This window comes from Zonotrichia albicollis, chromosome 4, assembly GCF_047830755.1.
Source record: "Zonotrichia albicollis isolate bZonAlb1 chromosome 4, bZonAlb1.hap1, whole genome shotgun sequence".
Classification (NCBI taxonomy): domain Eukaryota; kingdom Metazoa; phylum Chordata; class Aves; order Passeriformes; family Passerellidae; genus Zonotrichia; species Zonotrichia albicollis.
In genome coordinates, this window is record NC_133822.1 from 34,252,010 (window position 1) to 34,275,838 (window position 23,829).

The 23,829-nt window shown below is 53.7% G+C and overlaps 1 protein-coding gene across 2 annotated transcripts; it reads right to left on the reverse strand.

Annotated features, from left to right (window-relative positions):
- Positions 1-587: 587 nt before the first annotated feature.
- On the reverse strand, positions 588-22,972 carry PDGFB (platelet derived growth factor subunit B). Of its 2 annotated transcripts, none has more exons than XM_074539407.1 (8): positions 22,811-22,972; positions 17,018-17,893; positions 10,294-10,390; positions 7,008-7,091; positions 6,311-6,516; positions 4,488-4,629; positions 3,918-4,083; positions 588-2,713 (listed from the first exon to the last, which is right to left on the reverse strand). In XM_074539407.1, exons 2-7 carry the CDS (start codon positions 17,171-17,173, stop codon positions 3,947-3,949), a joined length of 822 nt encoding a protein of 273 aa, XP_074395508.1. In that variant the 5' UTR covers positions 17,174-17,893; positions 22,811-22,972; the 3' UTR covers positions 588-2,713; positions 3,918-3,946. The 2 variants fall into 2 exon arrangements, with proteins under 2 accessions (XP_074395508.1, XP_074395507.1); XM_074539406.1 differs by having other exon boundaries at positions 3,914-4,083.
- Positions 22,973-23,829: the final 857 nt, after the last annotated feature.

The window sequence follows — 23,829 nt, forward strand, 5'->3', positions numbered from 1 at the left end:
GTGCCAGGGATGCCAAAATTGAGGCACAGGGCAGCACCTGCCTTTGCCCCCCACAGCATGGCCCCCAAATGCAGATGTGTGAGACCTCCCTTGCTGGGAGGAAAGGGAAATGCAGCGGCCTCTGTGACCAAGGGAAGGACTGCTGCTGTCTAGACAAAGTGACTAAGGAGGGAAGGGGCCAACTGTTTGTACAGCTTTGGGAAGTGTAAACAGCGCCCACTGTCCCAAGCCCTTCAAAGCAGAGGAATCCGGAGATGGGATGAAAGCACAGGGAAATTCTGGCCGGGCGTCCTAGCAGAGCAGCTCAAGAGAAGGGGACCTCTCCAAGACAAAAATCCCAGCACCTGAGTCATTTCAAACCAGCCCAAGAGAGGAAGGAGGAGCACAGCATGGCTGGCCATGGGCAGGGCTGTGCATGGGCTCTCAGGACTTTCCCAGCTTTGGTTGCTTCTCTCTGCAATCTCAGAACAAGTGTCCTGAAAAGGAAACTGGAGGCCCTGGAAATCCTGCTGTGCCCTGCAGTGAGCTGGTTTGGCCTCTGCTTTTCATTCAGCTCACAAAAGAAAGAGAAAATGCTGTTCAAGAGGTGATTTCCTTATTTTTTTTTTTTTTTTTACAACTTTAAATACAGTACTGAGTATAAATTAATCTTACATTTAAAAAAAGGCAAAAATTTTAAAATAAAATAAAACAAAACCTCACCATATTTACAAACCAAAAGAAACAGATTTTGGAGCAGGGTAAGAAAGTGTCTTAAGACTTGAGGGCTTGGGGCTGGAGGGAGGGAGCAACGTGCTGCCTTGGCAGTGGTGTGAGAAGTGCTCTGGGCTTGCAGGAGGTGAGGACTGGCTCCCTCCACAACTTGTAATAGCTCCCAGGCTGTGGCTTTGGCTCCTTTCCCCATCTCCCTCCAAAGCTCTGCCCCATAGCAGGAGTGTGTGTGCGAGGGGAGAAGTGCCATGTGATTGCTCTGGGCAGGCATTTTCTTCATGTAGGCAGCACCCAGCACAGCACAACCCAAGACCCTGACTCCAAGGCCATGCTGGGAATTCCCATCATGTGGAACAATTCTGCTAATGGTTACTATTACCTGTGCAAAACCAGCCCTTGCCCACACAGTCCTCCTCCCTGCTCGAAGACAGGCAGTGGCCCAGGAGGAACTCTGCAACTGACCCTCCAGTGGTTCTCTGAGTCCTCCTCACTTAGAAGAGCTCATTTCTGTCTCAGACGGCTGCTGCCAGCTGTGAACACCATCCTCATTACTTTCTCTATACCTACACAGAGCTGTCCACATTGTGGATCAACTTCCAAGCTAAGTGGGTTGGGAACATTGGCAGGGAAAGATTAGTGGAGGCATAGAGTGCAGGACATCCAGGGAGGGGTTAAAGACCTCATGGGAATGACATGATTCTGCTTTCAAGACCACAGAGCAGGCAAGGACAGCTCACTGAGATTAAGTCATGCTTCTAAGTTTGGCTGTCCTTGGTCTTGTTGTGGTGCCACTTCACCTCCTGCAAGGAAGTTGTGCTGGGATGGGGGGTTGGTGCAGAGTGAGAGAAAAGGATAACAAGAAAGAGAGAGACCAGATGATGCCTCTGCCTGCCCTGTCCCTGTCCCTGGCCTCGCAGGCATGTTGCAGTAACAGTGTGCTTTTCTGCCAGCCCAGCGAAGCCGATGCACCCACGGGCCTCTGAGCTTCCTGCCACTGGGGAATGAAACCCATTTAAGAACATATATATATATATTTTTATATATGTATGTATAAATACACATACACACGCACACACATGCACACGTATATATCTATATATACACACACACATATACACACGCACACATCCAGAGTGAATTTAAAAAATAATTTGAGTCCGAGCCTGGAAAGTTGAATTCTCCACCAGCATGTGCAAAGATGGCTCTCCTTGGCAGGGGCCGGGGGCGAGGAGACGATTCTGCCACCTTGTGCTCCTTCCCCAGGATCCAAACACCTTCCAGTCAGCACCAGGAGCAGGGGAAAGAGGGAGTGGGGGAATGCATTTGGCTTCTTTGTTTTGTTTCTTTGCTTGTTTGTTCTGTTCCCCGAGATGTTGAATACCTTAGTGGTTTTGGTTTTTCTTTTTAAAAATAAAATATACACACGCACGTTAAAAATATAGATCTGTCCAGGTAGGGCGATGAACGTCCTTAGTGCATTTTCCATCATTGGTCGCCGCTCGCAGTCTGAGATTTGCCTGCTGCCAAAAGGTAGGTCCAACGCAAGAGTAGATCTCAGCTGGGCCCTCCCAGCCTTACCAGAAGCATGAGGGAAAGTGAGAATATTCCCCTTCTGGCCTCTGTCCATCTGTTTTTCTCCTTTTCTCGGAAGAAATTGGACCTGCTTTCCTTTTCACATTTTCCATCCTGTCCTTCGTAGCAGGGAAGGAATTGTCCTGTTCTCATCGCAAGCTGTGGCTGTTGGCATTCATGGTTTTATTTGTACTTTGTTCTTTTCTCATATATATATATGTAGGACATCCTTGTCCTTTTGTGTGTGTGTGTGTTAAACTTTAAAATTATGCTAATAAATGAAAGGGAGGCTTTGGTGGGAGAAGGTCCACTGATGGAAAGGGAAGCACCAATTGCCGTCTGAATCAGACGTCGAGGCAGATGGACAAAGAGGAAAAGTTATCATTCCAAGGACCCCATGGGGGCTATACAGCAAATATATTAAATAAACCTGGAAGTGAAACAAAACCAGACACAGCATTAGAAAATGTAACCTTTTGCCCCCTGCAACTCCCCTCCTATCCCCTTTTCTCCTCTGGAAATATTTATGCCAAAGAGCCAGATTAGGAGGAGGACTTTTGACCTCCTCTATTTTTCACCCCTGAACATCTTGAGCCAGAGCTGAGATTTGCATGGGTTTGCATCATTTCTACCCTGGGAACTTTAGGCTGGCCAGGAGAATCCTGGGACAATCAGAGCCCTAGTAGTGCTAAGCGTGGGAATCCCAGTCTCAAGACACTGCTCGGTGCCCCTTGTCCCCAGCTCCTGAAATGCCACACACGGAAGCCTGCTGTCCCCTGTCCCGGGGTGAGGGGAAGTGAATGTGAAGTGGTGGCCCAGGCTTATTCAAGTGGCTGTAGCAGAGCTGGAACTGCTGAGCTGTGGGCCAGGGCTCTCCCTGTTAAGCTGTGTCACAATCCAGCCCCCACCATTCTGCACCCCGACTACTCTTTCCTCTTTTCTGCATCTCTTCCTCTCATGAGGAACCAAGGCTTAGCCTCCTTTTGCTTGTACCAGTGAAATTCTTCTGGTGATGAGGGAATTACTCCTGTTTACACAAGTCATGGAGAGAAGAATCAGACCCTGGCCTGACAAAGTCCAGATCTCTTGCCAGAGATTCCAGTTCTCCTTTTCCCTGGTATGACCTTTCTCATGAACACAGGCCTCCCTATAGGAGAGTGATGAACCAAAAGTGTTGCTGCTTTTCAGTCTTTCTGCCAACTCAAGTAAGGAAATAAAAGGAAAAGGGCTCCCTAGAGCACCATTAATTCTCTGTTTTCAATGGAGAACCAATAGAGAAACTAGAACAGGAGTTGCTCCACAGAAGAGATGAATTATCTGGACCCTGAGGGATTTAGGTGTAGGGAGAAGCCAGGCTTGTTCTCTGCCTGAAAGGGAGGCAGAGAAAGGAGAGGGCGGGGCCTGAGAGCAAGGATGGCTGCAGCATGATCATTCCAACTTTGCAAAGAGCCTTAATTCCATAAATAGAATGCACATCTTGGCACCCAACCTAGTTCTGCCTCCTCCTTCAACCCAGGTTTTGTCCTGCAGCAGCCCCACACAGAACAAGTGGCCAGCGCTGTGGGAAGGGTCTGAGATGCCATGTCCCAGGAGGACACCTCTCCTGGATGGAAAAGCAGCTCACTGTTACCTGCCTTGTGCTCTCTCTCCCCGGCCAGCACTTCTATGCTATGAGGATTTCTTTCAGCACTTTCTTATCGTTGACATGCTTGTACTTCTTATGTTTCCTCTTCTGTGCCGGCGGCCGGCGTACTCGCCGCCTCTGTGAGACAGCGGCTGTGGTGAACGCCGGGGACAAGCCTGCCAAAACAGAGGGGAGAGTGTCTGTACAGCCAGGGGCAGACGGCTCCTGTTGAAATATCCTTCTCCACACACTGTCAACAAAGAGCTCTGCAACAGCAGGACCACAAGGCCTCTTTCTGTTCTTCTGTTCCTTGTCCTCTGTTCTCCACAATCTCTGCCCTCTCCCTTTTCCCACCATGCCCTTCCCCTCACCTCTCACCTTCCCCTCCTCCTTTCCCCTCTGTTTCAGCCCCTTCCAGGCAGGCAGACACCCTGGGAAAGGTCTCTCAGCTGGTATAAACCAGCGAAGGCCCTTGGGATTCACTGGAGCTAAGCAGATTGCAAGCAGTGGAGGTCTCTTTTCTCTCTCCCCTGCCCCTCTTCTCACACCTCCCTTCATTCTGCAATGCCAAGATCCTTACGTCTCTGTTCCCGTGGCCCTGGACGGATGTTCCTGGGGGGCGGTCGGAACACAGCTTCACACCGACACTGCACGTGGTCCTCCAAAGGCACAATGACTTTTGTGAATTTTGGCTTCCTCTGGACAAACTCGATCTTGTTCACCTATTTGCAAGAGGAAGACAAGCAAAAGTTTAGTACAGCCACGGCTCCCACTCTGTAAAATTAGGCAGTGTCAGTGCACTTTACTCCTGGCTTTCTTCCTAAAGGGTCAGAAGGTTGCTCAGAGAGCCCTGTTCAAGCTCAAAACTCAAACTCAAAACTCAAACTCAGACTCAGAGGTGGTGTATATGGGAGATAATTCTGAACGTGGCAGCAGAACAGACCCAGACCAGGCAAGTTTGGATGTCTCTGGTTGGTTCCCCTGATCCTAACCATTGCCAGGGATTAAGCAGGATGACTGGTTGATCAGAGACAGAACATGGAACATGCAGGACATGCCAGCATATTTTTGACAGATGCAATGGCGGAGACCTGGGGCAACCAGGATAATTCCCACACAACCTACAGGAAGGGCAAAAGGAGAAGAACTCAGGTCTGAAGCAAGCTAACACAGCCTCACCAGCCCTGCTGAGGCCTGCCTGAATTTGTCTCAAGCTCTTTAATAACTCGCAGGGCTGAAGCCCTCGGCTCTTCATAGGAAAGGCGGCGCTCTGGAAATTCCCCCGGACTCTCCACCAGTGCTGACTCAGAGGGAAGACTCATTGCTCCACATCCCACCACAGGGCACAAGCTTTCTAGGGGGTCCTCCCACTCCATCAGCAGCCAGGCCTGACCCCACTCAGCTTATCTAACAACTCTGCGGTGCCTGAAGTGCTCCACAAGCTATAAATACTCACTCTGCTGTCATCTGGGATGGAATTCCTCTAAACCCACTGCCCCCAGCAGCATCCCTCAGCCAGCGCCAAAGCAGCCAGGCTGTTTATCTTTCCTTGAAAGCCCACTCCACACGCTTCAGACCACACGCTGCCTGCTAGACAAACACTTCCAGCCAAACAATAGAGAGACCTCTGTCCTCAAAGAAACCATTTCCAGGTCACTTTTTCAGGCTGGCTTTTGACCTCTCACTTGTTTTTTTCCAGAAAAACAACTCCTGCTCCCCCCCATTTTTTCCTCATTCAGCCTGGCTTTTCTGAGAAAGGAATTTCCTGATGAAAAGGGCTGTGTGTGAATACAATCTCTCCCAGCCAACCTCTGCTGCCTGCCTGGGGGAGTCTCTTATGGCTCAGGCAGAGGATTAGTATGGGATGAATATTATTTTTAAACAAGCTGTCTAGGAGGAAGCTGTGAGGAGATCACTGGTAGCTGTGAGGGGAGGATCAGAGCAAGAGGTTAGCTGTCAGGTGTCTGCTGGCTGATGGAGCAGATCAGGAGGTAACTGTGGGCTGAGAAAGAGAAGCTGTTCCAGTGCACATCTTAGAAAGAAGCTGCAGCAGCAGTGGGGGGATGGAGACTGACACTGCAAACCCTCCTCTTTTCGCACCCAAACCAGTCCCCACGATGAAAGTACCCTGTTTCTTCTGCTCTAACACAGCAGACAAGGCCGCCTTGAGCTGCAGGAAGGGCCGTGGCATGGAGCTGCAGATGGGGACAGTGCCCTGCAGCTCTGCCTGGGGACAGTCCCCAGCTGCTGGACAGCACCAGCCCTTCCAACATCTGGCACGGAGATCACCCACACTTCTGCACGGCCACACAGAGGACACAGATGGCCGCATGAGCCCAGCCCAGATGGCTTTGGGGCACAGGGGTGGCTCTGGGCGGCAGCGGGGAGCGGCGGGTGCCTCACCTGGACGGGCCGGACGCGGATCTGCGTGGGGCGGCACTGCACGTTGCGGTTGTTGCAGCAGCCAGAGCAGCGCTGCACCTCCACGCAGGGCGGCCACACCACAAAGTTGGCGTTGGTGCTGTCCACCATGGCGCGGGAGATTTCGAACACCACCTCCCGTGTCTTGCACTCGGCCAGGACAGCCGTCTCTGCTGCTGCCAGAGCATCTACGGAGGGACAAGAGAGAAACAGGGTGAAATGGGCTTTGCAGCTGCCACCACCCCGCCACAGCCACCTCTGCTGCAATGAAGGGCCCCACATGGCTCTCACGGGCACAAGCACACACCAATGTTCTTTCTCTTTCTCCCACCCCTCTGGCTCTCTCCCTGTACAGAGCCATGCCCTGTGGAGGAAGCCCCAGTACAGTGATGCTTCTCACTGCAGCCCAGACAGCAGGTGACGCTTTAGGGCAAAGAAGCACCATCAGGATTTAAGAGAGAGCAGTGCACAGAAGTCCAGACTCCCTCTCCTGCCCTCCCAGGGTGAAATACCCTGCTCCCACTCCAGGCCCAGACTCTCATTTTTATGTCTCCACACACACAGGTGCACTATAACCTCCACCCCTACATCTGTATGTCAGACAGATACCTGGAGCACCCGTAGCTGCTCACCCATGGCTGCTCCCCAACAACCACAAGGTGCAAGACCCCCAGCTCACCTAGGCTTCGTCGCTCTCGAGACAGGGCCACAGGGCTTTGATCAGGCTGAGATGCATTCAGGCTCAGGCTCGAGCTGTCCTGCTCTGCAGAGAGGAAGACATGACTTAATAGCACCAGGTAGAGGCAGGAGAAGACAGCAGGCACTTGTGCTCAGCTCACCAGGCAAAGTGCAGGGACATGGGATAAGCCACAGAGCCAGGACGTCATGCTGGGTGTAAATCCACAAGCAAGGTCACAGCTGTTCTGGGGCACGGACACTCTTTGCTCAGACTAGACAGCTCAGAGCAACAAGCTTATCATGACTGAGGGGACCCTAGTTAGGTCTGGGAGAGGAAAACTCCAGCTCAAGAAAGATAAGGCCCATGTCAGGACTTTCTAGTGTCAGAGAGGAGTTGCAGAGGGATTCAGATTGGCCAGCTGAGACCAGGATAACACCAAGGGGGATCAAAGACCAGATGGGACAAGCAGAACATTTGGTATTAAACACTGAGGTGCCTTGCTGGGATGGCTTGGGACTGGGAGAGTTGGGAGGTGAGAGGGCAGGTGAAGGGGGGAATGGGTGGTAGGTGGGGTGCTTCCTTCCTCTCTCCTAGCTCACCTCAGGTGCTCTAGATTAGAGAAGTTTTGTGACAGAAGAACAGAAAAATAAAATTACTTTTCCTCCAGACTCCTCTAAGGTAAGAGGCAGGATCTGGAGGTGGTTCAGTCGGCGATGGGAGAGGAAGACCGTTAGCATTCAGGCCAGCCCTGAGCGGTTCCCTCCCACCCCACTGCTTTTTCCCATAGGAAGTGCTGAATAGAGAAATGCCCATAATCCCCATGGAGCACTCCAACACGCAGCCCCTCCTGAGCTCGGGACAATGGCTGCGCTCGGAGATAGCTCCCACCCAGCCACAGCTCTTTCCTTCTCTAACCTGCTTTAGCAGCTGAAGGAAACTGAATGGACGTCAGCATCCAGGGAGCAATTTTCTTAAAGGGAATTAGGGGCCAGTGGAAGATCTCTGTTTATCAGATGTGTGGTGGAGCAGACTTCCCTTACCTATCATGTCCCATTCCTCTTCCTCAGCCCGGCCCTAGCGCAGCCCTCTCATAAAGGGAAGCAGGGACTTTGCTCCCTGCTCAGGTCTCAAGCAGTTGCTGACAGATTTGGGGGGGGTGCACAGAGGCTGCATTCAGAAGGCAGGAATCATCTGCCTGTCAATGAGCAGTCAACATCTACGCGTGAGGCGGACAGACAGACACCCTTTAAAGTGGCTGGAAAGGTGTGATCAGTTCTAGGCACCATTGGTCTCGCCCTCAGGCAAACTCCCAAAATGAGAACCGGTGGATCACACTTTAGAATGGCCTGTGGTTCTCTTTGGGCTAGAAAAGGTGTCTGCATGACTGGTTTACATGGGCAGCCACCGCTTGGTGGGCAGCCACAGTCAAGGAGACAACTCCCACTGTACGCACTTGTGCTGCTGGGTCTGCAGTAGTGCCCAAGGTTGGGAGAGCACTGTCTCAGCCCATCTGCCTCCTGGAGCTGCCTCCTTCTGGCTCCTTGTGCAGTCACTGGAGGGAAGAGCTGGGACACGCACAGGGCGCACAGACAGCACAGGGAATAGCTCCAGCCACTTTGGGATTATTTTGCTCACACACTAATTTGCTAATTCCTCACAGGGCAAGAGAATGTCAATGCTCCTCAGTCAGTACCTGGGAACAGATGAGAACCACGGGGTGAAACAAAGAAACAGCTTCACAGCACCACTTTTTGTTTCCCTGACCAGCCTTTCCTATCTGGCACCTGAAACCAGTGAAACCAGTGACTCAAAGCTCTGCAGCCTTTTCTCATCCCCTGTGCTTCTGGAGTCAACCAGATAAGCTCATTTTGTTTCTTAATCATGAGGCTGGTTAATAGCCACGATGAAGATGTAGCTGTTCCTTAGACACTGGGCCATGACAGATTGGATGCATCTTCTCAGCTGCTCCTTGCCCACCCCTCCATCCCGTGGCATTTCATCAAATGAAGACGGGGGCTGCCTTTGGTGCTCAAGTTGAGTTGATGAGAGGAGAGAAACGGGGGCAAAAAAATAGCAACAACTGTTGACTCAAAACAAATCTGTTGAGAACCATGTCCCTCCCTCCTCTAGGTTGTCCTTCTAAACTCTGGATCAGTACTGAAGACATTTGGGGGTGGGGGGATCAGCCTGGGACAATCCAGCAGGGCTAATTTTGGAAGCTGCCCCATTGTGTGGCTCGTGGACGAGGAGGAGGGAGCTGGTGAGGGCAGGGAGCGGCCCTGGCAGTGGTGGGGAGCCTGGTCGCCTCTTTCTAAGACAAACAATAGCTGAACGCAGCTGGTGCCCTCCCCCTCGCTTTCCCCCTGCCCCTCCAGGGCCGTTTTGAAAGGCAGCGGGAATGCTTTTGAGACTGCGCCAGTGGTTGGACTGGCATAGGAAACAAAAGCAGGAAATTCTGTTCCCCCGTAGATAGTGTCTCGGCAAGGATTACAAAGCTCAAAACAGACAAAACACGAGAGAGAAGTCGAGCTGGGGGGGCTGGGGGACGACGGGCGGGAGCAGGGTTAGAATAGAAAGGAATTTGCTCTGAAGAGACCGTTTATAAATAAATTCCTGGGCCAGCCCAGCCGCCGTGGCGCGTGCTCCAGTTCCCACACGTGCCGACCCCTCCACGCTTCGCCGCTCCTGCTGCTCCCTGCAGCCGGCCCTGGCCAAGTGACCCCGAGGCCCTGCAGCCCCCGGAGGTCTTATCTACGGGCAGGAGGTGAAGCAACGCTGGCCTGACTTAGCCCCTGCCCCGTAGCTCACCCACGGACACGTGCTCTGCTGCTCTTATCCTAAGGGCCTCTGGGAGCCTTTTGTGGATGCCAAACCTAGAAACCCACTCAGCCTTTTCCTCCTCTGTCACCCTATTTCCACCTCCCATTTTGCGGCCTCCTAAACTGATCCTTGTCCAATTCAAGCCCTGCTAAATGAGCATCTCTCAGGGTGAAGAATGGGGATCTCAGTTCCTTGCACTCACCTTGCTCATCTCCTACCATCTTTAGAAGCCAGTGTCCAGACAGTCAGGAGATCTAAAAAAGCATCTAGCCGCCTCTAACTGCCATAAGTTTCAGGGGCACTAAGTCTGTAAAGAGCCAGGTCTTGGCTCCTGAGTGGTTCCTATATTTATAATGAATTCTGTTGATAGTGTGCCCGCTGCAAAACAGAGTATCCCCTCCCAGCCCCCCCTTCCCCCAAAGACTTAATTAAAAATAGAGGAGTGTTTGGTGAAGAGGAGATTTACCTACGGAGTCTATCCGCAGGGCACGCTGGAGATCACTGATGGAGTGCACTGAGCTGCCACCCAAAATCTCATAAATGTCTTCGGGTATGGGGTCCCCCTGCCAGACAACAAAAACAAAAGAAGGGGAGAAACAAGCATTAGAGAGATGATCTGCAAGTCTGGCTGTGTCATGGAGCAGGAGCAGGGAATCAAGCACAGGGAAAACAACAGAACCAGTGAAATGCAAAGATGTGCGTTGTCTTGTGCTGGCTTTGAAACCTTGAGGGCTTTATTCCTCATGAAGACATGAACCTGAAACCTAGGCAAAAGCAAGAGAGACCCTCTTGCTGCCTCTTACAAAGCTGTCAGGACACTAAAAAAGCCCAAAAAGGCTGTGCAGCAGAGCCCTGGACACTATGCAGGCAGCCAGCAAGGCTTCCTTCTCCGGTGGTGTATGACTTCTCCAGGTGGCTTCTCATTCCTGCTGCCTGCAGTAAAGGCGTTTTAACAGACTTCCCTTACACTATCAGATAAAACCTTCCTAATATTTCCCTCCGTTATGAAACTCCTTCACGGGCTTTGTCAGTTATCGTGTGTGTGTGCGTGTGCGAGCGCGTGTGTTTTCAAACCACAGAGGCCCAATAATATACAACATTTGCATACTCTTTTTTAAGGAAAAAAAAAAGGCAGGGGGTGGAGATGAAGATTGACCTTGGCTGCTGAGGCTGCCCCAGCGTGAGCCCGCAGTGAAATGACAAAACCTGCAGGGAGGTGATGGGCTGAGGAGCTGATTTGGAGGAAGAAGCATGTGGGAGTTTGGATGTCATTGCACACCAGCACGAAAAAACCTTAAGTGAGAAGGGGTAGCAACATCAGACGGGGCCAAATACAGAGTTTGAGCAGGCAGGTGCAATGCCATCAGTCTCTTGGGAATTTTACTCTGGCACTAGGCTAGAGCAGGCCCCAGTGACAGCACTTAATAAGAGTACAAAGGAGGGGTGTGGGAAAGCAAGTGCTGATTAAAACATACTTCCGAAAGACTGGAAAAAGAGACAGAGGAGAGGACTGGCCGAAGTGTTTGCTTAGCTCCCAGCTCTCTTCATTCAGGGCTACTCAAGCGGAAAAGCTGCTCTTTCAGCCGGGTGCTGGACGGTGTCTGAGGCACAGCCCTCCACATGTCCCTGTAACTGAGAGGAGAGCTTGGCTTCTGCGCCTGTGAAGCGCAGAGATTTTCCTGCGGGGTTTCATGGACAGTTGGTGGCATGTGTGTGGTCCTCCTACTGTACAGCTATTCCCTCCCTGCCTGCGTTCAGCGCAGAACATGTTCCTTCCATTTGCAGCAGAGAAAAGCCACCAGGCAGGTGGCTAAACGTTGGCTTTAAACCTTGAGGGCTTTGGCTCAAACCTGCAGCCACTTTTGGATGGCTGCTTGAGCCTGGCACTCTCTCACACGTGCCTGTCCTTGGCCACCCACCGTTTGCTTCCATAGTAGGACAACAGGAGTGCTGCCTCCTCAGCCCTGCTAGACCACCCTCTAATACTATAACTTGAACTGGGAGGTAGTGATGTGAAGGTTGCTGCAGCCCAAGGAGGTTCAGAAACCTCCTGAAGAGAGCTGCAGAGCAGACAACACCCGTGTCCTAAACCTCTCACAGCCAGATCCACCAGACAGCTTCAGTCAGACTGAGCTTTCCTGCCCCGCTGCATCCCTGTCACTGCCACATCTCACCACAGATCTGGCTGTCTGCCTGCAGCAAAAAGCAGATATTACATCCCCAGGCATTACTTCCTCAGTCTCTGAGGGAGGGGGAAGCAGCATCAGTGATGAATGCACAGCGAGAGAGAGACTTGTATAATTCAGGGATCACTGAATAGCTGTGAAATGAAGATGCCTTCTGACATCTCCTGCTGCGTGAGGAAGAGAGGGACCAACAGCCCGGTGCTGAAGAGGCTCTGCAGCACTTCCCTGCCTTGTGCCACACACATTTACTGGAAGAAGGATGATTTGCAATTCCCAGTACTTGCAGTCAGAGCTCAGCGCTGGGTGGTGAAATTGCAGGCTTTCAATGTTTGCACCTGTCAGCCAAATGCGTTTGTGTACAAATGCTGCTCTGCACGGATGCCTCTGGACCTTCCTGACACTTAATACATGTAGGAAATGGAACTTTATTTTAAACTCTGGCAGTTGCTGGGGGGAGAGCGTGGGCAGGTGTTACGAGACTCAGACTCGGTGACTTTGGAAGCGAGCTGGGAGGTGTCACCTTGCTAACTGAGCAGGAGGAACAGATATGAATCAGGGCTTGAAAACGCAGGCCGTCAGGAGCCGTGCTTCTGGTGACTGCCTGTAGCAATAAGCTCCACTCCCTGCTCACGGCAGCAGTTTTAGATGCCAATTTTGTCTTGTTGCAGATACTACCAGCATGACTATGGTGTAACACCAGCCCACACGGCTCATAATCCTGTCCTCCTCCCCCATCACTGTAAGGCAACTCTGCCAGTGACAACTGCAAGCCTGTGAAGCTCCTTACCTTACCCTTGTAAGCCAAGGCCAAGGCTGGCCTAAGAGCAGCGGCAAACCTGAGCTGCATGCCTTGTCCTTGCTCCCTCTGGGGTCTGTCACAGGGAACAGCCATGCCTCCGGCCCCCGCCCCAGCCCTGTGCCTGCGAGGCTCTGAGAGGGAGCGCTGCACACACCCGGGCTGGGGCACTTGTGGGATGAGACACAGGGAAGCAGAGGTCCATCAATCACCTCCACCTAATCCCATGGGGTCAGGAGGTAGAGGAGCATTGGGAGAGGTGGGATCCCCGAGAGACCAGCCCAAGCAGCTGGTGCTTTTCCTGCTCAGCAGCTCCTCTGAGTTATTTGTCTAACACAGGTTAACAATCTCCTTTTTTAACTGCACGGCAGATCAAAGAAGACTTTTGTCTCAATGGACTCTTGGCTGGCTGTCAAGTGCCCCAAGGCCTGGCCTCGTATTCCTGCCAGGCCCTGAATTCTTAGAAGAAAGTTTGCTCTTCCCTCCCTCCTCCTGCTCCCCAGTTCCTGACTCTGACTCTCCCCTGAGTCGCAAGGGCACCCCCCAATCTGCCCATGCCCTGGCAGGGACGTTCACTTCCCTTTCTTGTGCTGCTTGCTGGTGCTTGAGGGGCCAGGGCACATCTGACAAAGGCAGCAGAGCAGCTGCTTGCCTGCACTGTGGCTGTTGCACTGGGGCCTCGCAGCACATCAGCTTTGCTCCCCTCCTGCCAGATGTCCAGCAGCACTGTTTGGTCACTGCAAATAAGTGCAGGTGCAGCAGTTCCCCTGTTCCTGCTCCCCACACATGCACTTTCCCCAAACCTGTCTCCTCCCTAGCCCCACCACCTCTTGCTCTGGAGTTTTTTCCCAGCTTATGCTTTTGAGCACCAGGGATGCTGAAAGATCCCCTTGCCATCAGAAGCTGCCAAGCTGGTGCAGGGAATAGGCAGTGTTGTGGTCTGCACCCTCTGGTGAGGGTTTCTCAGTCTTGCCTGAAGGTGTGACTCCTGCTAGGTACAGAGGAGGAGGAGGGAGCAAAGATTGTGCAACCAGCAGGGAAGGCAGCCACTCAGGGCCCAAAGAAATCAGACAAGGATACTCCCGAGGTGAGGACTCCTCCAGTTCCTTTTTCCAAGCTGGTGTGACTGCACACAGAAGGACAGAATGGTGTCAGCAGCACCAGTTTGTGAAGGGCAGGGAAGCACCCACCTATTCACTCCTCTGCCCAGGAGAGGAGAACTTTCTGAGCACCACCACATCGACCATGGCAAGGGATCTTAGCAGCAGGGTCTAGAGTGATCAGCCAGGCAAAAACCCCAAACAAACAGCATTTTTTAATTCCCTCTGAAGCTGATGTTTGGACCCTGAGGGGAAACTCCACCGCATTCCCTGGCAGAGGGCAAGACCAGCAGCACCTGCCACCAGCACTCCCCCGGCACAGGGCTTCCACCCTTCCAGCAGCACTCCTGGCTACAGGGGCACCCTGACAAACGCCAGCCAGAGCACTCTGCAGCAGGTACAACCCTCTTCACATGAACCCCATCCACTTGGAGTCACGGCTTATGGTTTCCCCCCTTAAAATAATCAAACAAAGCTTGATCTAGTCCATGTTCCTAAAATACTGCCAGACCTACCCACCCTTTTTCCGTTTCAAGGGGGACTCCACTGCTCCTCCACACTCCCCCCACAGCTCCCCTGCGAGGGCTGGAGGCATTTCCACCCCCGGGGCCGGTTGTGTACCCGCAGCACTGGAAGGAGCGCAGGAGCCCTGTCATTCCCTCCTGCTGCTGCACATCAGCTGACAGTGAGAGGGAGGCAAGGACGCTCGCCTGGCTCCTTCCACAAGCTCACTCCAGACGTGTCATCCATCCCAGCTTCCACTGCTTTGTCCTTGTCACTGCCTCGTGCTAGGAAGGCTAGGGAAGACCGCGGGAGCCTTGCAGCAGGAAGATGCAGTGGGGAGCTGGGTCGAGGCTATAAGCAAGCGGCCAGCCGCACCCCATTCCTTGGGAATTCCAGAAAGCACTGCCAGTGGGGCTTCACCCCGGCACAAGCACGGCTGGCTCAGCCCAGCTCTGTAAATGTTGCAAGGCAACTATTACAGCCCCTGGGGCAAATGCAAATGGGTTTAGCATCCTCGCTTCCCAACTGGCAAATACCTTCCCGCTGAGGCTTGTACTCCCTCCGGCTGGAAGAGCTCCAGGGCCCTCCAGCTCCAGATGGGTGTGATCAAAGCGGGAGAGGGACTCAGGAGGCTCCATCTCTTTGCTCAGGGCCTCTGCTGATCTGGGGAGCTAGTGCTCCTCATGCACTTTCTGTGGCATGGCTGGGGAGGAGCTGCAAGCCCCTTTCCGAGGATGACTCTGGTTCAGCAGCCTGGTGGGAGCTGTGTTGTCTGTGCCTGGTGCAGAGGGTGCAACACACTGCCCTCAAAGTAACTGTGAGCACTGGCTGCAGCCTGAAGCATCTACTCAAGCAGAAACGTTCTTGCTTCTCCTGTCATGCAGTGACAAATATCACAATTCCTCCCATGAAACCTCGGGCCAGAATTACCAAACTCTAACTCTTCTAGGCTGTCATAGAGCTGTGCAGTATTTCAATCTGATTATGGCAACTGAGGAACAGCTCCTTGGGATCAGACACTTCCATCTTCACCCTTCCCCAGTGCCAACCCTAGCAGATGTTTCATGCTGCATGGGAGAAAGAGGTCTGTGCCATCCACAGAGGAAATACCATCCTCTGCCCGAAACAAGCCTGACCAGAGCTGGGTAGCCCACAGCTCAAACTGCTTCCTTTTGTGGCTGGGGCAAGGGCAAAATGGGCCCACAGCGAGGTGACGTGATGCTCTGCACCCAACCTCCTCCTTGCCATCTCACCAGGGGTACACCCACTTACCCTGCCCAAAAATGAGGAAGGAAAAGAGAAAAATGATGCAAAGAAGGGAAAGTTTTGGTGGAAGGATATTTCCTGCCCCTGACAATCAAGCTGCAGATCCAACCCACAGTTTTGCCATCTTGGGTAGAGCTAAAGTGGGAACCGAGTGCTGTGTGGGAATGTCAGGGGCTTTCTGATCCCCTCAATCTGCATGCAATCCGATGATGAAATGTGACAGCAGAGGCCAAAGGATTTGGGAGTTTGGGGCTCTTTTTCCTCAGTCAGGGCTGGGGATGAGGCTTCAATTTCCACATAGGGAAACCAAAGTGGGTTGGGGTGTTTGTTCAAATCCACCACCCAGCCCTTACCCTCTGCTCAGCTTCTTCCTGAGCAGCACATTCGGGACTGCTGGGCACGATGCTTGTGTGACTGTGGAAGCCCAGCAGACACCCACCTCCTGCCCCTACCCCCAGCCGGGCACACACCTTGCTGAATAACCCTGCCACTAGGTGTTGGTGCCGAGCCTCTGCTCACACGGTCCCCTTGCTTCCCCTTTCCAAAGCCCCACGCCCTTTCTCCACTGCCCGCCTGGCAATGCCAGGGTGGATTTCACACTGTGCGTTATTCCAGAGGCGTCAAGAGGGCCCCGGTCCCTGCTGTACCCGCACTGCCATGGCGCCAAAATCGCGGGGTGGGGTGAGAGGCTGGAAGGAGGGTACCCACCCCGGGGTGACAACCCTGGGCGAGGCAGGGCAGGAAGCTGCGGGTTCCCCGGGGCTCACCAGCAGCATCCCTGCTCCCACATTAACGGGGGCCGCTTCAGCCTGCTCCCCCTGCCCCTGCCGCCGGGGACAGACACGGAGGTGGGTGGATTCCCAGGCGAGCCCCCCTTGGCGGGCCTGTCCCGACGGAAGTGCCCGCTCCAGGGGGGGTGTTCACTCCAGTGGGGTGCCCGCTCCAGAGGGGTGCCCACTCCACAGGGGGTGTTTGCTCCAAGGGGTGCCCAGTCCAGGGGGGGGTGTTCACTCCAGTGGGGTGCCCGCTCCAGAGGGGTGCCTACTCCACAGGGGGTGTTTGCTCCAAGGGGTGCCCGCTCCAGAGGGGTGTCCGCTCCACAGGGGGTGCCCGCTCCACCGGGCGCTGCCCTCCGGAGGGGCGGCGGTCGCTGCCCGCCATTAGCGCGGCCGGTTCCCGCCGCAGCCCTTCCCGCGGACCGCGCCCCGGGCTCCGCGCCCCCGCCGCTCCACGGCTGCGCCCGCCGCACCTGCGGGCCGGAGCCGCTGCCGCCGGCGCTCCCCCGGCGCGGGGCTGGCAGCTCGGCAGCACCGCCCGCTGCCCGCGGCGGAAACTCACCTCCATGCGGGCCAGGGGCAGCGAGAGGATGAACGCGAAGACCACGCCGAAATTCATCCCGACTCCAGGCCCCGCCGGCTGCGGGCACATGGACGGCGAGCCCCGGCAGGGAAGCGCTTCCCGCTGACAGCCCCGCGGCCGCCCGGCCTCAGGCATCGAGGGCGCTGCGCGTTCCCATGTCCCCTGCGAGCCGGGAGGAGGTGGGAGAGCCGCGGGAGCCCTTGGAGGAGGACGTGGAGGTGCTGGTGCTGGTGGTGAGGGGAGACAGAAGTAATTCTCGGTGACTCGCCTGCCTCTGCGCTATCTCATAAGCCCGGTGGGAAAAAAATGCAGTCCCTCGGAATTATGCACATCCAGAGTCTGGGTCCCCCTTGGCGCAAGGGATGCTTCAGTGGTGCCTTTGGCTAGGTGGTCCACATCCCTCTTGGTTTCCTCTTGGTTTTCTTCCCTTTTAAAAAAAATATGTACCTGTAAAAGCTTTTACATGCAGGTAACAATGTCTCAATGTTCTTAGAAGAAGGTGCACAGAATAGTAACTAAAAGGAAAAAAAAACTTTTCCAAAGTTTGGAGTGAAATCCAAAAAATGAAATCTTCTTCCTTAAGTTGTCCTCTTCTTAAAATGCTCCTTTCCTTCCTTTTTGCCACTCGCTTTTTAGAGAAAAGTTGCCAGTGTGCACTGAATTTCTTCCCCTTACATTAGATTCTGGCTCGGGTGCCTTCTCGTTCCAAGAGTTGGCTTGATCGGGAGGTTTGCTTTGGGTTTGGAGACAGGTGAGAGCAAATGTTTTTGCTCTGGGTTGTGAGTGTGTGTTTGTGTGCGTGCGCTGAGCCTTGACAAGCCTCAAAGTGGAGCCACTGGTGCTGTCTCCCGCACTCTGTTGCAACAAGAAAGGAAAAACAAAAGAAAAAAAAAGGTAGAAAAGGTAAAACTGCAGGAGGGGCGAGTGAGCCGACGGGTCTTTATTTTCTGCGAGCTGCAAGAGAGACTAAGCTGGCACTCAGGGCTGCTCCTTTTATGAAGGAGAGGAGATGGGTGGAGCATAACTTGCCATCCTCCTCTTTGGCTGGGTATCAAGGAACAAATCTAGTGAGGGAGTAGCAGCTCATTCTGACAAAATAAAAAGTGTGCTAATTTGAATGATAAATTAATTTAAAATTACTAATGCTGCAGCAACCTGTATAATGTGGCTTTAATATCGCGTGAGGAATGGGGACAGAAATTCCTGCCTCCTCGGCAAGAGATAAGAAGAGAGGAGTTCCCGGCACGGTAGTTTGTTATTTTTTTTGGCCCCAGGTTCTCGCTGTCTCAGTCTGGAGCCCATTCCTCTGAGCTCCACACGCTGCCTTCCCTGCCCTGCTACACCACTAGCTCCAGGGAGAGAGATGACTTTAATATCTCACATCTCTTTGTGTGCAGGGGAAAAAAAAGAAGCCAGAGAAATTTACACGTTGCTATAAGACAATCTGGTGTTGCTCGTGGCACCCGGAGGTATTTTGCTGCATGATTATCTCCACGATGTAATAAACATCTGAAGGGAAATTAAGCCAGCAGATATTTGCTGTGGGGGGAGAGGGATGGGGAGGGGAAGGCTGCTAACAGGTGAGTTCAAGAAAGAGTCATATCCTATTGAAAAAACACCCTCTCACGTACACAGGAGCGCTCTCCCGGCGCCGACTCGCACACTCCAGGCACGAGCAGGAGGGATCTCTGCTCTGCACCATCTTTGTGCAGGCTCGTATCCACCGAGACATTCCTGCACCGTCATGCACCGCAGGCGCTTGCTCTGAATCCCAAGCATCCCCCCTGCCTTTCCTATGCTACGCACACGCTCCTGCTCGAGCCGTGCATGCACAGCTACGTGCAAATTTTGTCTCATTCACACATCCCTGGGCATCCATGTGTTCTCCTTCACTCTCCCCCTCTCTCTTCCCTTCTCACATACATACACCCACTGGCAAACCAGTGGCCTCATCTCACAGCATCACACATGCTCCCTCAGGCTCTCTGGGTGCCTGTGAGTCTCCTGCAGCCAAGCCTCCCCGAAGCACACGGTCTCGCACCAGCACTCCAAAGGGCCCGGGTGCAGGAGGAGCAGCCCCTGGAACTGAGCAGCAGGCAGCCCCCCAAATGCTCTCTGCAGCAGGCACCTGACAGCACAGCCCAGCTTGGCCAGCTATGCCCCTGAACCTGGTTTTGGTCTCATGGATGTGGGTGTTGGTCAGGAAGCACAGGGACACAAGGAATATTGTGGGTCCTCTGGGGCAGCACGTCAAGGGGCTCTTGGGTCACAAGGACTACCTTCACACACCCCAACCCAGAAGAAGAGTGGGCAGATTTCTCCTCAGCTGGGGAGCTGGTCAGAGCCGTGTCAGCTCCAAAGCCCAGGCCATCTGAGGTTACTGAGTGCAGGGATAAGGAGGGTCCTGGGAGTCCCTCAAACCGAGTCTCAAGTGGCTCAGTTCCAATATTGGAGCCCAAGGGGGAGGAAGTAGAAATGCAAGGCATACCTTTGCTCATTTCCACCATCAGGGACCTTAACAAGACTTTATCTTAGATGCTCCAGCCATGATAGCCCTGTCCCACCCCAAATTCCTCAGGACGCTCTTAGAATTCCCCTCATTCTCCATCCTGGCCTGCCAGCAGCGTACCAGCCATTTCAAGTGATGATAATTTGGCTCTAACCCCCCAGTGGGGTGGAGCTGCAACTCTGATGTCCGCCTGGGTGCTGAAACACCTTTTGAAATCTTTGGAGGCCTTCAAAGAAAAAGAGTTTCAAAAGGCTCTCAGTCCATTTCACCTCTTTCCAAATGGCACCAGCCAGAGAAATGCTGCAGCCTTGGGCTCCTTGGCAGTCAGCAGGGGGAAAGGGGAGGATTTGAGAAGCCCTTCTGTGTCTGTAGAGGGCTCTGGGGACAGCTGGCTCCTGAATGCCCATGACCCCGTCAGGTATTCAAGGTGCCCAAGGGGTCCCTGGAGGCCCAGGTGCCTTTTGAGGATCTCTGCCCTCAAACAAGCTGGGGTGGCTCCACCAGCCTGGTGCCACCTGTGCGGGGAGTCCCCCACGCTGCAGTGGCTTCCTGGCCAGGACAGAACAGCCTGCGTGTGGGAGGGCTGATCAAATTCCTCAGCAGCGAGAGATATTGCTGCCAGAGAGGAGAAGGTCTCAGCAGAAAGCTAGCAGGGACTGCTGCAAATTTCTTGCTTGGTAGCAACAAGAGCTGCTGCAGGGCCTGATTTTGGGGGAGATATGGTGTGCTTTTTTTTTTTTTTTTTTTTTGAATATCCGGTTCTATTACATGCTCGATGGGATAGAAATAGAGTTATTTATTTTCATGTGGACGATGCTGGGCAGTTTTTAGAAGCTCAACATCAGAAACAAAAAGCTAATCCCTGTAGAACCTTCAGACAGCAAGGAAGAGGATGTTTGGAATTTGACTAATCATCTACCTATAACCCTGCCTGGAAATAGAGCAAAGTGATACTCAAGCTGCTCAGGCTTCAGCAGTTTTTCTGTTTTTAAGACAGGGAGAGATTTTTCTCTAGTGATGTCTTTAGACTGGGTGGGTTGGTCTCACTGGCACTGAGTTTGTCAGGGGTGCATGCACCTAAAACTACTGTGCCTTGAGCCTGCTGGGGGCTCCCTTGATTCTCTTACTTCTGTGGAATTAGTTTGAGATGTGTCCCTCAAACCCCTAAAATTAATGGGGATAACTGGATCTCCCTCTCACCTGGCCTGTGGGGTGGGCATGGAGGCCTGTGGGGCTATTGGTGTCCCAGGTGCCACAGGTTAAGAGTTTGAAGCCACCATGGCATATATTGGGAAGGTATTTTGAGGCTACATGAAGCATCTGGACCATAAAAATGTCCCATCAGAGCACCACGACTTGACAAGATGTGGTTGCAACTGCGCTAGCTGGCAATGGCCCCACAGACAAACCACAACAAAACAAGATTTCCTAAGAGCCTGCACCAGGATTTCTTATTAAAACACTTTCCCCACCACTACAGCTCTCAAGCCTGCAAACAGCTGAAGTCATCTCCCTGGTTATTCAGTTATCGCCAGGGAGGAGAGCCACACGTGTCTGAGGACAATGGGCAGTTCCTTGCTGCAAGGCTGCTCTCTCCTCATCTCGTGTTGATGGAAAAAATGATCGTGCTAGCCACCATCCATCCACAGCAGCATGGAGTGAGGGGTGATTTTTTTTAAATTTATTACCTTTTTTTCAGAGAGGGCAGGTAGAGAATTATGAAACAACAGGAAGAAAAACATGGCTTACAATGGAAAGCAAGACTCAGTCTGAACAGCTGAGGTGTCTCAGCCTCTCCATGATGAGTCCTATTTTGAAAACAATCAATGGAAAGAAATTAGGAGGTGTTGACAGCCAACGTGTAGTCAGCCCGCCCACTCAGGGTATCTGACTTAGGTGCTGCTGCTGCTCGGGTGCCGGGGTTCGGGAGGAGGATGAGCAATCCCTGCGCCCACGCCCTGGGGCTGCCGGCGCAGCCGTCAATGGAGGGGAGACGCAAAGGAGGCACCTGGAGCGAGTTTTACGCCTCGTTTACACCCGAGATCCGCTCTGTGGGCGAGTTGGTGTTACACCCAGCCCCGGCTGAGCGGGGTTCGTCCCGGCTGTCCCAGGGGACAGGGACGGGGTTACTGCGCCCTGCTCACGCTGTGTCACACAGCGTTTGCCCCAGAGGGCTGACACGAGAGCTGCCCCGACCTCCCTGAGCAAGGACCGAGCTCGGTTTGATGGAGGAAGAAGGAGGAAAGGAGAAGAGAGGCCAAAGGAAGGAGACAGAGACGGGCACGGAGCTCGGTGCTTGTATTTGGGGCTGGAGAAAGGCAGAGCCTCAGGGTACCCAGGGCTTGCATAATTTGCCTTCCCGCCCCTGGCACTGGCAGGGAAAATGCTTTCCAAGGATGAGTAAAACCCTGACAGAGCCAGCGGCTCCAGGGGAAAGGGAAGGTGACACCTGGGACCTGCCAGGCTTTCCCTGGGAACCACCCCCTCTGCCTGTCTCTCCGTCAGAGGGATTCCCCCAGCCCCTCACCACCTCCCTCATCTCACCCATCCCTGGCAGGAACCTGGCAGAGAGGAGAGGATGGGGAAGGGATACGAGCATGCAGACAGTGCAGAGGGCAGAGCCCAGCCCCTGACAACGGCAGAGGGGAGAGGGCTCCTGTCGGCTGTGCCTTCCTGCCCCGGGCTTTGGGATGAAGGAGAAGGCGAAGGCATTTCACATCTCTGCGGATGTGCAGCTCGAGCAGGATTCAAAGAGAAAAGGCAAGGCTGGGGGGCACTGATTTCCCAGCACTTTCCCGTGTGCACACACGTTCCTGCATCAAGTGGGGAGGAGGGGATGCAGCCTTCTCTGATCATGCTGCCATATATTTCTCCCCCACCCCAACCCCCAAGTTTAGGGTAGAAGGGAACAATTTCCTTACACTGGCAACCATCCATTATGTCTATGGATCTGCTCCCCACCCCATTCCCCCTCTCTTTCCTGTTTTGATGAAAGGAAAAAATGTTCTGCTTTCCTTCTTTATTTTTCCAGACTGGTGAATAGCACTCGAAAGGAATTTCTCTCCCTCCCCCCTTCCCCTCTCCCAGTATAATAAATACATACGTATGTGTGTGTGAATACGCCACACATCGCAGGTCATCTGTTGTTTTTCAAAAGGCATTTACTATTTTTGTTTCCAAATTGATTAGGTGGGCAGCGGTCCCCCTTTCCACTGACACCACCCCAAACACTGCTTCCCCTGCCCTCGCCCTGTGCCACTCACCGTGTCCCCATCCTTTGCCCCCGGGTCCACAGCGAGCGGCAGTGGCGGTGGCGGCAGCGAGAAGGAAGCTTTGCTGAGCTGGAGTAAAAATAGCCCCAGCAGTTACTCAGCTCAGAACGTAACATGACTCATGTGAAACGAAGATGAGGGTCGAAAACCAAAAGCAAGCAGCTCTCTCCCCCGCCCGGCCCATGCCACCTGCTGCTGCTGCTCACATCACGGAGCAAAACCCGCTCAGAGCGCTCCTGGCTGGGGGTCAGGGCATCAGCCGGGGCAGAAAGCCCCGCTTGTGCTACCTGCAAGAGCTGGTCCTCTCGCCTGCACCCAGCTGGTGGTGCTGACACCAGCAGCAGGCGGGTTTGGTGATGCTGCAGCCGACTTTCAGCTCATTTAACCTCCCTTGAGCTGCAGGCCCTGAGCAAAGCTGACATCCCACAGACACAGTGGGACCAAACACCCTGCAGCAGTACCCTTGTACCAGCAGCACAAGTGCAGCCAGACACCCCAGTTTGCTGGGCCTGCTGTGGCCTGAGCCTGGAGAGAGCAGTGAGGTCATGCCCACCCTACATTCCATCCCTGGCACTGTGGGGGACAGCAGCGAGGTCATGCCCACCCTGCACCCCACCCCTGGCACTGGCAGGGTGCCCCCCATGCCATGCCCTGTGGGGGATAGCAGCAAGGTCATGCCCACCCACAGCTCACCCCTGGCACTGGCAGAGTGCCCCTCATGCTCTGTGGGGCACAGCAGCGAGGTCATGCCCACCCTGCACCCATCCCCTGGCACTGGGCAGGGTGCCCCCATGCCATGCCCTGTGGGGGACAGCTCACCCCCGGTTTTGGGTGGGTGGGACAGCAGCAGGCCTGGCCTGGCAGGAGGTAGGCCGCGCTATCTTCTGGCCTGTGTAATAAAGGAGGGAGTTTAAAAATAGCCCTTGAGCTGCAGTGCCGGAAAGGCAGCGAGACGTATAGAGAGGGTGTGTGTTTATCCTACACGCCCTGGGCCCGACGCCCGCTGCCAC